This window comes from Equus asinus, chromosome 1 (assembly GCF_041296235.1).
Source record: "Equus asinus isolate D_3611 breed Donkey chromosome 1, EquAss-T2T_v2, whole genome shotgun sequence".
Taxonomy (NCBI): Eukaryota; Metazoa; Chordata; class Mammalia; order Perissodactyla; family Equidae; genus Equus; species Equus asinus.
This window is the reverse complement of record NC_091790.1, coordinates 178794679-178806906: the sequence shown is the minus strand read 5'-3', so window position 1 is coordinate 178806906 and position 12228 is coordinate 178794679. Positions and strand designations below refer to the sequence as shown.

General features: G+C 39.0%; 1 protein-coding gene across 1 annotated transcript in view; it reads left to right on the top strand.

Annotated features, from left to right (window-relative positions):
• Positions 1–6491: 6491 nt before the first annotated feature.
• The window catches only part of SLC13A1 (solute carrier family 13 member 1), a 76846-nt gene continuing 71109 nt past the window's right edge, over positions 6492–12228 (top strand). Inside the window, exon 1 of the mRNA XM_014839151.3 lies at positions 6492–6647. Within this exon, the coding sequence (XP_014694637.2) occupies positions 6549–6647 (99 nt within the window). The 5' untranslated portion in view covers positions 6492–6548. The remainder of the gene's footprint in view (positions 6648–12228) is intronic.

The following is a 12228-nucleotide window of genomic DNA, read 5'->3' as shown; positions in this document are numbered from 1 at the left end:
CCATAGCACTTGTCTTTTGCCCTACTAAGCCACTAGGAGTTCTTTGCTATGTGCACACTGTCTTCCCCATTCGATGACAATGGCAAACTCCATTGTGAAGGCACAGTATGTTATTCACTCACTAGAAGGATTTTTATTTGGGTCCATTTTATTAGCCTCAGTTCTTTTAAAACCTCCCAGAGTTCAAAGTACTCCTCACCTCTATTTTATATCATGTTTATCCAGGTGAAAGTACAATTAAACCATGTCCTAATGATCTGTCGATTAATACGGTTTAATTATACAGTCATATAAACTGAGAAGAAAATATTGTTCTGAAAATATATTTCTGTGAATCTGTGGTAAAGAACATGGGGGGCCAGCTGGTGGCACCACGGTTAAGTGCCCACATTCCGCTTCTCGGCGGCCCTGGGTTAGCCGGTTTGGATTCCAGGTGCGGACATGGCACTGCTTGGCACACCATGCTGTGGTAGGCATCCCACATATAAAGTAGAGGAAGATGGGCGTGGATGTTAGCTCAGGGCCAGTCTTTCTCAGCGAAAAGAGGAGAATGGGCAGCAGTTAGCTCAGGGCTAATCTTCCTCAAAAAAAAAAGAAAAAGAAAAAAGAAAATGGGAAAAAATGTAAGCATAACTAACTTGTCTGAATAAATGTTGGTGTGTTTCTTCATAAGATCATACGTAGTCACAAGGTACACATTTCTTTCTTTAAACAATGCATTCACTCTATAAGCAACCATTTTGAACCAAAAACCGCCAAACTCAAATAATAAAAGAAGCCAAGTGGTTAAAAAGCGGTGAATGCTGTAGCTATGCCAACAGAAAATTACTGCTGGGGGTAGTCTGGCTAACTTCCTGTATTCATGTTAATGACATATTGTGAAATATTCTATACTTAGGTAAAAAAATCACTTCCAAAGAAGATGGGTCAGGTTGACAGTAAGCTGGATTGTGTCAATGCCACTTAGTAGACTTAAAATGAAAACCCCATTAGGAACTATGTTAGCACTTTATCTTTTTATTGTCATCTAAGACAGGAGATGTTCCAAGCTCAAAGGGACAATATTTTTGCTGGGAAAAATATCATTTGTTTTTTTTCTGAGAGAGGAAAATGGACACATTTGGCTGTGAGCAACAGTGAATTCACAGCAGAACTCAGATTACCAAAGGAAAATTTTCACCTCACTGGTTTTTTTTTAATTTGTCTCTCTAGCTACACGCAAAAGCAGTTTCTGACTGCCTGATTTGAACTAGATGAAATCCTTCTGACTTTATAAGACAAGTGAACCCTTGGACCAGCGGGGATCATATGGTAGTTCTATATGATCTATTTCTGTGGATCCTTGGCTTCCATTTCTAAGAGTCCTGGAGTCATATCCATCCTCTCAGAGTACCTTAAACTCTGGTCTGCTTTCTCATCCAGGAGCTGACAATAAAGACTACATCCAGGAGTCCCGGATTCACCTCTGAATACCCAGAAACTTCTCACGAGGATTATAATAGTGTCATGTGTGAAGACTGCTGGAATATGAATATTACATAAAGTGCCTGGGCAGGGGAGTGAGCGACAAGCAGGGAGCAGTAGTAAACAGAGTTCTAGGCGTGTTCGGGTAGCTTTATTCAACGTCCTTTTCTAACGGTATGCTAAGTATTCCAGAATGCTCTTTCTCTCCTTCCTTTCTTCCCAACATCCCTACTTGCTTCTTCTACCCCTGAATTTTCCCCTTTCATCTCCCAGAAAGTCCAAAATGAAGACATGGTCAAGCTCGATCAAGAGAAAAGCTGTCCTCCCGTCCTGGTTGAGGGTGTGGCTGGGTCTTCTGCAGCTGCTGTTTTTGCCAGAAGGAGGTCCTGCTCGTTTGCTTCTCAGTTCTTGCTTTGCTTCTCAGCTCACAGGAGTTTAGGTCCTTACCTTGTGGGGCACAGTTCAATCTTATTCTGTTCAGTCAGTCATTTACTTCACGGCATTGGAGGAATGATTATTGAAGTTGTGGTTAATAAATGATACCAATTTAGGTGTTTAGGGACTTGTGCATGAATCTGGAGTCTCTGGGATAGAGTATCCTACCCTAGCCCGTGACTTTATCCCTTATATTAGGAAATGAAAATAAAAACTGATAGAGGTATTGATGTGGACCCGGAAATTTCACCATATGCATTATTTAAATATTTTGCTTTCATCAGGAGTATTCATTATCCTAAAGGAATACAAAAGTGAACATGAAGAAATTGAAAAAAGTGCCAAGGTAAATGACTGTTAGATGCCAGTTAGGAGGGAAAAAGTGATCTTAGTTTTCATAGTATCTAAAAAGCTTTGGCAGCACAGCTTACATGTGGCACTTAGAGAGTAAACCCTTGACAGTGCAGTGTCTGGAAGTTATGGTATTTATGAAGGTAGCCAGAATATATAAATGGGAAGGCACCATGAGTGAGTTTCAGAATTAGGGACTAATCAAGACTTAGAAACAAATGACTGTCAGAAGAAAATCTGACTTGCATTCCTTGAGTCTGATAGTCTCAACAATAGCAATCGACTAAAACTGGCATGCACTTTGAATTCTAAGAATTCAAAGTATGAAAATAGGAACACATAACTGAAGCAAATGCAGTGTCTTTTCTTTTTTTTGAGGAAGAGTAGCCCTGAGTTAACTGCTACGAATCCTGCTCTTTTTGCTGAGGAAGACTGGCCCTGAGCTAACATCCGTGCCCATCTTCCTCTGCTTTATATGTGGGACGCCTACCACAGCATGGCCTTCGCCAAGCAGGGCCGTGTCCGCACCTGGGATCCGAACCAGCGAACCCGGGGCCGCCGAGAAGCAGAATGTGCGAACTTTACCGCTGCGCCACCAGGCCGGCCCCATGCGGTGTCTTTTTATATACAAATGTGCTTGGCTGCTTTCATCAACAGTAAAAGCATTTTGACTTTTGTTTCCCTAGTTAAAGTATATACTGAGTCTATACACTTTCTCATCTAAGTCTTTATGGGTATATTTGCAATGGAACAGATACCCCCCCATCGAACAAGCCATATCTCTTTGCAAACCTAAATACTCCATTGAGTAACTGCTCTTGTAAACCATCCTATATAAGCAATGAGGCTAATTGGTTCTCATTTATTTATATTTATAGGTAAATTTAGAGAAACCTCCTGAGTATTCATTTTTGTCTAACGCTTTGCTAGGGACATAAGGGAAGTAAATTAATGTCGCCTGTACTCAAAGAGTTAGCAATCTTATTGAGGATTTAAGATTTACATTCACTATTAAAATAGTGATTAATTTAAGTCAGTTTACTCCGGGCCAAAATGTATCTTACAGATACTAAGTCAAAGATTCGCAAATGTTAGTGCATATAAAAACTTGTAGGGAGACAACTATGCATGATGTCACATTTTGCCCCCACAGGGCAGGGAGTCCGCACTTTTGTCCTGTGCTCCAGATTATTAGGATGCAGTTGAACCAAGGAGCCTCCAGAACTGGGTGCATGGAAAGTCAGGAATTGTCAGGATAGATTTATAGAAAGCAGCGGATTTGAGATGACTCCACAAGGTCAATCTTCAAGGATGGGTGGGATTTAAACACAGAGAAGGGAAGCATCTTCCTGGAAGAGGGAAAGGCTGAAGAAAAGCACACATTAGGGAGTGAATGTGGCATAAGAGCAAGACAGGCAGAAAACAAGCCTGAGAGAAGCAAGTGGGAAGGCCACTTAAAAGCTCGTTGCCACTCCCCTCATGTTGATTTTCTACACAGTTTAAGCATCCTGAACAATCTAGGTTCTTAATGAAGGTAACCAGAATATGCAAAGAAGGAACCTTTTTACCCTTTATGCCTGAACCTGAGTTTCACATAGGTTATGTCCAATCATAAGGCTCAATGGACATAGTCCCTGAGCCAACCAAACCATGTGTCTGTATACAAATGTGAGATTTGATGATTTAGTGCTTAGCATCAGAGTAATAGTCATTATGGTAGACACATGGCATAGAATAAAAAAAAGCATTGCCTTAGGAGTCAGAAAGAACTGGATTTAAATCGTTGTTATACCACTTAGGACCTGGGACATTTTACTTGGCCTCTGAATTTTAGTTTCCAAATCTATAACAGAGCAATAATTATAACAGTGCATACATTACCAATACCTTGTATTGGGTTTTGAAGATTAAATGAGGTGGTGAGTAAATGCTCCCTGGCACTTAGTAGGTAACTGACTGAATGAAGAATATTTGCAATATTTTTATATTTATAAAGAACAAGTTTTAAAGGAACTAATCTGTGATTACACAATGGTGTGATTCATTTTAGGGTGGATAGATAAAACGTAGCACAATCATGATTAAGAGAGATTTCTGTTTTTCCGTACAAAGAAGAGGTGAAATCTGACAATAATGGAATGAGTTAACCATGTGATGTGATTTGAAGGACACCCTAAAATACATTTCCAAGGGGTCCAAAGTCTCTTGTTATGTTTTATTTCCTGGTGACTCTTGCCAAGGTATGCAGCTCATATCAGTCATTCATGTTTAGTGTGAATAATTTTGTCAGACCTTTTCTCTCTCTGACAGTGGAGAGAAAACTGCTGAAGAATAGAAGATTGACTGGACTTACAGAAAAAGTGGAACTGTTTTGTAAAAAGGGGCACCCACAGAAGACGAGCTGGCTAGAGCCCCAGGCCCTAACAGGAGGGCCCTGCAAACCTTCATTGGGCAAGAAGTGGGTACCGGAAGAGAGAAAATAAGGCACAGGAACGAGGCCCTGACAAACGTCAAGTGCTTTTTCCTTTAGCCCGTGTCCAGTTTGAGAGCCATCGTTCCCTGCGTGTCGAGGCCTTCATTTCCATTAAATGTCATACAAATGCCTTTTCATTTTTGGTGTCACCTCACAGAGTAAATCCTCTCAGATGGTGGGAAAGTGAGACTCAAATGGTCTCAGCAGGTGGCGTAGGGAAATCTGAGAACAGAAGTAATTTCTTTAAAAAATAGGAAAAAAAAGAAAGCATGCAATGAACTGCTATATAGAAATAAATAAGTATTGAAACTGCTTTAAGTAACTCAGCTCCTTTTATGTGTGATAAAATGACAAAAATCATTATTTATTATTGAGGCCTACTAATTATTGCTCACTATTACTATTACTTATAATTATCTTCTCTTTCTTTCATCTGAGAAATTCAAGATACAATACACCTTTCTGATTTGGAGACTATTTCTTCTGTTTATTATTCTGATTTTCTAGAATCACTATATGTGATATATCTTTAGAAATTTAGATTTTTAGAGGAAAAAAATGATTTCTCATTTACATTAAAAACACAGCGAGTGTTGGATAAAGAATTAATTTCCTTGATGGGTATTAGAAATAAAGTCTAAATGCTAACAATAGATTATATGAAAGTAAAGTTATTTGTGCCCAGAGAAATTGACTATACATTTTACAGGGGAAAGTATTTTCTTTAGAGTTAGGCCTCGGTGCATAGTAGGTGCTTAGTTGAGGTTTTTGGATGATTAATTTACAACACAATGAAAACAAACTAAATAGTCCCCAGCCCTGAGGAGTTAGAACAGTTCCCATCTTCACACATGCATGTGCACACGCACACGCGCACACACCCCCCTTGGATGGCCTTAATGACTCATCTTTATGAAGATTCCCTTGTAAATACCTAGTCAGTATCAGAACAATAGTATCAACTCAATCTGAAAAAAGTCTTAAAGGGGAGGGCTTATGTAAGACTTTATGGTAACTTTCAATTTCCTATCAAAAAAGGCAAGAGGGACCAAGAAATACACAGAACTTTGCTTTCAAACAGTGAAGAAATCATTGTGCAATTGAGTGCGGTACTGGAGAGAAAACTGCTACTCAATTCAAAAGCAGTGTTACTTATCTTTTGAATGAGGGCAGAGGATTTCCGAACGGGAGCGGTCAGAGGCTCTTCACTGAGCCAAACTTCACATAGGCAGTCTAGAAGCCTGCCTCAATCTGTTATTTGACAAGCCCCCCAAAAAATCCCTCTGTACCAAAAACCTTCCCTTTCACACTGCCATACACTGAAATTGGAGTTACTAGTTTAATTCCAACGCTGAAAATTTGGCTTCCTTAGAAAAGACACCGGAGGCACCGGATAGAAACTTGCTCAAGCTGCCAAGCAAGTGTAGTAACTATTCCAGTTAGGGAGCCTGAAGTCAAAGGACATCAAATGAAGTAGAAAGGCCTCATTGTGGGCAAATTCAACCAACCTCAACATTTTCCCTTCTCTTAAACTTGGGCAGTCTAAATTCCAGTTAATGTGAACTAAGAACATAAGGAAAGAACAGTTTCATCTTTCAAAAGCCGTGCAAGCAAATAGTCTTTGATTTCTGGAAAGCACTCTTGGGCTTATCTCTCCATGTTAATTGTGATAGTAAAACAATAAAGATGGAGATTTAATTTTAACTCATGTTGGTCAGTCTAGGGCAGTGAATGAGGATCATGAGCTGGAGAAATATTAATCCAGGTTGGTTATTTAACATCTGCCTTATTTTGAGAAGACTATTGAAGCCACCTGCTCAGGACAATGAAACTCTTCAGCTATATTTTGGTTTATCGCAAGTTTCTCCTCATAGCTTTCACTCTGTTGGTTTTACTGCCCCTGCCTATCATCCTCCGCACCAAGGTGAGTGAGCCTGGAGAACAGGCTGATGGATTTCCTAATGTACTTATCTTTTATTGCTGCTGTGTAATTGTGTGGTTCAGAGCTAAATAGGTGGTGATGCTTTGGGCTTGAAGTCAGGATGGTTAGACGTTGTGTTTGGTCCATTTTTCTCCTTTTTAATGGTTAGTGTTGGTTGATTCTCAGTATAATTAACTAAAATAATTAAATAGTATATGCAATCAGAATTGTTCTTTACCTGTCAACTAGATGAGAGGAAGGACAAAAGATGCACAACTGTTGAGATCTTGTCATTCAAGTTATCAATCCCTTCCCCTGAGACTACGTGACACTGGAGGAAAGAGCTAGAAGAACAATGGGGAGTTCCAGGGTTGAGCACAGACTAATTTACTTGTCAGCTATACAACTTGGTATGGGTCACAGAACCTCCTGGAAATTTAGTTTCCTCATGGGATAAGAAGACATTGAAACAATAAAGTAATTTTCCTTGGTTAATCATAAAATCTAATAAGTTATTGTACCATGTTCTGATGATTCCAGATTTTATTTGTTTTTGGTGCATGTGTAAGCATTTTTCCATTTGCTTTTAAGTGTAGTCAGTCTATTAAGTCAGAATGATAGACTCAATGCGTTTTTAATCCCTTGGTAAATTGTTTAAATCAGCAAACATTTAGTGAGCACCGTCTCTGTGCCAGGCATGGTGAGTGTCACTTGCTGGTAAGAGGACAAGCACCGGAGCCAGGCTCTCTGGTTTAGGTCCCAGACTTACCACTTACAATCTATGGGACCTGGGCAAGTCACTTACCCTTTCTGTACTTCTGTTTTCTGTTGTGTAAGATTGGGATAGTAACGGGCTTGTTGCGAGGATTAAGTGAGTAAGCGCCCCTCAGGCTCTGACTTGGAGCAGTGGCTGGCATATTGTAAGTGGGGCAGTGTGAGTTTCCCCAACTGTGTTGACTCTATAGCTGGTACAATTCTCCCCACCCCATGATACCTTGTCTCTGAATAGAAGAAAACTTTTCTGATTTTCTTCTCTAACAAGTATTAATCAAGGTTACACCATCTGGGTTGAAATAGAACCCCAGTAATTATGAAACGGTGGGTCCTCCAGCCTCCCTCAGAAGTCAGAACCTGATGTGGGAATCTCTGAGGCAAATTCAGGTGAGCTAATTTAAAGGCCTTTTTGACTCTGCTAAGGTCTCCTCTTCCTGCAAAGCTGATGAGGGGACTGGCCTCTGCTGCCCGCAGCTGTGGGTTGTATCCTGCCTGGGGCCACTACCCAGCTACAGCCTCCAGGGCTGTGCCTCTCCTTGCATTGAGGCCTCATTGAACTCCATGGAGGGAGGGAAGGCCTCCCCACCCCTTTTGATCAAACATTGTTCCGAGCCCCCAAAGTCTTGCAGAATTTCTAGTGAAAACAGAGGTCTGTTGTTTTTGGGTTGGTTGGTTTTGTTTTGCAAATTCTGTGTGACTAATCCTCCCCTCTCCTCTCTGCCTTTCCCACTCCAGCTACTTCTGAGCACTCCTTTAGGAGTCTCTGGCAACCACTAGACGACAAATTTGAGCCACAGACACAGGGTTCTAATCTGAATGCCCACCCCCAGCCCCCTTTGAAGACTTGTTGCTCCATCTAGCATGCATGATGACCTTCTCTTTCCAACTCCCCTTGTCCTTCAAGTCCCTTAGACTTAGCTGAATTGTACCATAAGCACTTCCTGGTTCATACCTGCACATCTGCCATGTTTCAATATTTCTGGGTTAGTCTCTGCATAAGTCCTTACTTACGTCAGCGTAAATAAGAAATTAGTCAAGACAAACTTAGGCCATGATTGCATATCCTCTGTGCTGCTTCTTCAACATAAATGCATGGTACTCTGACTATCTTCTGTAATTTTCAGATAAACTGAATATAATAAACCCTTTGAAAGAGGAAACGAGTAAATAAATAAAAAGCAACGGGTTTACTGCATGATTCATTAACCAGAAGGTGTATTCTTGCTAAGAAATACAGTCATTAATTTTTTTCCAAGGTGCCACAACAAGGGTACATTAGGTCTGTGGGGAAACCAGGGACCTGGCATCAGGTTGCATTTGATGGACTGTGTTCCTCTTTCCTTTCCCTGTAATCAATTCATTTGTTAAAACTCAATTAACGGTAATAGGAAGATTTTTTTCCTAGTACAATAACATGATTTCATTTTTTGGGTTACTTTAAATGCATATTCAATCATTCAATCAACAGCTAATTAAACTCAAAGAATATTATTTTAACTGCTCTTTACAATGACAGCAGAACTTTTTTTCATAGAATATGGGCCTTTGGAGGGCATAAAATTTGAGTAGAGGCTTACTTTGACATGGATGCAAATCAATTTATTGTAAGTTTCAGTTTACCAAACTGGAGAGCCCTATGCTTCTAAACACACAGTAATAGAATAACTAAAGAATTGAAGCAAAAGAAAAAGTCAATTTTGCTTTATAAAAACAGAATAAATCTATGTGATACAGAACCAGCAAACAATGAATTATTGACTGTTTTTTTTTCATTTTTCGACTGGTTTTTGAGTTATTTCTATATACTTAACCCTTATACTTAAGACCTTATACTAAGGCCTTAATCCTTGGCTTAATTCTATCTTGAGTCAAAAATGTGGCATCAAAGATGAGAGACCTTAAGTGATTTTTCAATGTAATATTCAAGGGGAAGGAAAAGAAATTCACCTTGCAGAGCATGCTTCTGTTCCAGACATTCTGCCAGCTTCTTTACCCAAATTATCTTATTTAACCTTCATTACAAACTAATAAGACAATCACATAAGTGCTATCACTCTTGTTTTACATTTGAGGAAACTGATTCTCAGAGTCGTGTGACTCAAGAAAGGACATATAGAAGCTATGGAAGCTAGATTTGAACTTGGGTTCTCTCAACTCAGAATTCATGCTTTAGCAGCAGTTTTGTTATCGTCTTTTCTATATTTTGTATTTTTGAAGATTTATCCTCTATTTTGAAGAGTTACATAAAGTGTGCCTTGGTAATCATTTATCAACATCTCAAGCAGTTTTCTCTGTGATAATGCTTTACATAGGTTAAACTATGGAAGAGGTGTACCTTAGCCCATTGCCTCAATTGACCTCATGCTACTCAATGCCTTTAAAGTAGAAAGTTGCAGTTATTCTAACCACTGGAGATGGGCCTATGAGAACTGAATTAGCAATATTTTTTTATGTGTGTCATTTGCTGAATGTCCTAGAGTCCCAGTTGTACGGGCTGGTCATGTCAGCTTGTCAGGGTATGGTACCCATTCCCTTCATATCTGTACCCAAATGCTCACTAAGTTGTGGTATCATGGTGGCATCTTAATATCTTCTAGTTGAAAGAGACCTTAGGTCTCTGTTTTTCAATGTTTTCATGGAAATTATATTTTATAATAAAGGAGAATATACCTCACCCCAGAAACTCATGAGCATAAGTCAAACAAAAGCTCAAATTTAGTCCTTATGAGTTAGGTATTATTTTTAGTCCAATTTTACTGATTAGAGATAGAGACAGAAACAAGTAGATAGCTTGCCAAAATGTGGCAATACAGATGTTTCCAATCAACATCTGTCTGACTCTAGAGCCAGTGATCTCAACCACAACTGAATATCTGTCTTTATAGCTTCCACAGTGGTAGTAAATATATTCCTAATACATTGACATAAATGCCACTTTGCCAGTGAAATCCTGTTTTCTTATTGACTTATACTGAATCATCAGAAATGTTGCCTTTTTAGTTGTCACATAGACATAAAGATAGTCTTAGTCCTTCCCCAGTTAGTAGTTAGTGATCAGTAAAACAACCCTGTAATGTAATTGCTATTTACATAAATATTTGAATGAAATTAATCATTGCACTGAATTTGTCTCATTTTGGAGAGGAAATGTCTTACATATTCCCAGATAAAAACTTGTTAAAATTGTCCCCGGCTACATGCCATAGTTCCGGGGATATTCTCTGTGCAACATTATTCTTTTATGACTATTTATAGCATCTTGTTAATTTTTTACTCTTCTCAATATGTTCTATTTCCTTTCTTACTTTTCCAGTTCTTGGCTTTTCTTTGTATTTCCATTAATGAAACAAAAAGATAAAAAGAAGGCCAAGTTTGTTTGAGGAGTAGTAAGAGGAGAAAATTGAACAGTAATATTTCCTGTTTATGAGTGCATTTCTTCGAGATATGTCTCCCTCCATCTAGTTTATCCATTAGTTAGGACCACTTTTTGAGAAAAAGAGACAGAGAACCAGCCACACAGATATTGAGCAGTAGTTCCTAGTTGATTGATTGTAAAACCAAGACCAGATTTCAATTTTCTCTCAGCTACTTCTGGATTTCTCCGGAAAATATTTTACACCAAGAAAGATTTGAAAAGAGAAGAGACTGGGAATCAACACAGCAGAGCATCAGTGCACGAGAACAGCACGGATTATGGAGGGGGGAAATATGGCTTTCAGCGCCAGCTCTATTTCTGCAGCTGTCATGTGCTGCCTATGTCTCCTTCGCAATATATTCATTTTATACATCATGAATTTCAAAGTCAGGATAGAAATTTTAATAAATAAAAGAAATTATACATAATGAAAGACTTATGGTTCTAAATCTAAATAAACTAAATAGATGGAAGAAATACAATGTTTGAGAAGAAATGTAAACTTTAGACGAATAGAGGATTTACTGGAAGGACGAAAGGGGTAGGTTGGAAAGTCTGGAAAACAAAATTAAAATGAATGGGAGAGAATTTAAGAAGACTACTGTGAAAAAAGAAGAAGGGGAGATATTCCAAGAAAACATAAAGAATTTTCAAATAACTAAACATATTAATAGAAACAATTGACATTGTTTTAAATGTTGGTTTAAAATATTGTAGGGATTTAAGATAAGGGGGAAATGCTATAAACTCCAAGAAAGTGAACATTTTAGACAGAAAAGAGCATCAAAATGATGGAGGGCAAGAAAAAGAAAAGAATAAAGAGAAATCATGCTAACAGTAATGTGGTAGATAAGCAAAACCAGGGAATCCCAATTTGATATATCTTTATTTCATGAAAATGGTATGAGAACTTGGTAAGCCCAAAGTGTTGTGCCAAGTGAACTGTGGGATATCAGGAGAAGTTTAAATTAATGTTTCTGCTTTCAAGTAGCTGCACAATTGCTGAAAAGTCAATACATACTATGGCAAACATTAATCACAAAATAAGGTTGTATATAAATACATGCCAAATGATTTAAACAAATCGTTTGTGTTATAGACATGGAATTAAAAGGTGGATAAACCTCTAGGGACTCATCATCCTCCAGCCCCTCCCTTCCCCCACCACACTGCCCCACTTGTTCAGGACCTGCTGCTCCATCTATTTTATCTCAGAGAATCTGCCACCCTTCACTCTGTTTCCAAGCCTGCAACCTGCATGTCATCTCAGATGCTTGGATATTCCTAAGCTCCCACCATTCAATCTATGTTGCTTTATCTCCTACATTTGCCTCCCCCCAAACCCCCACCCCGCCATCTGCTTCCCCCTCTCCATTCCTACTGGCACTGCTTTCC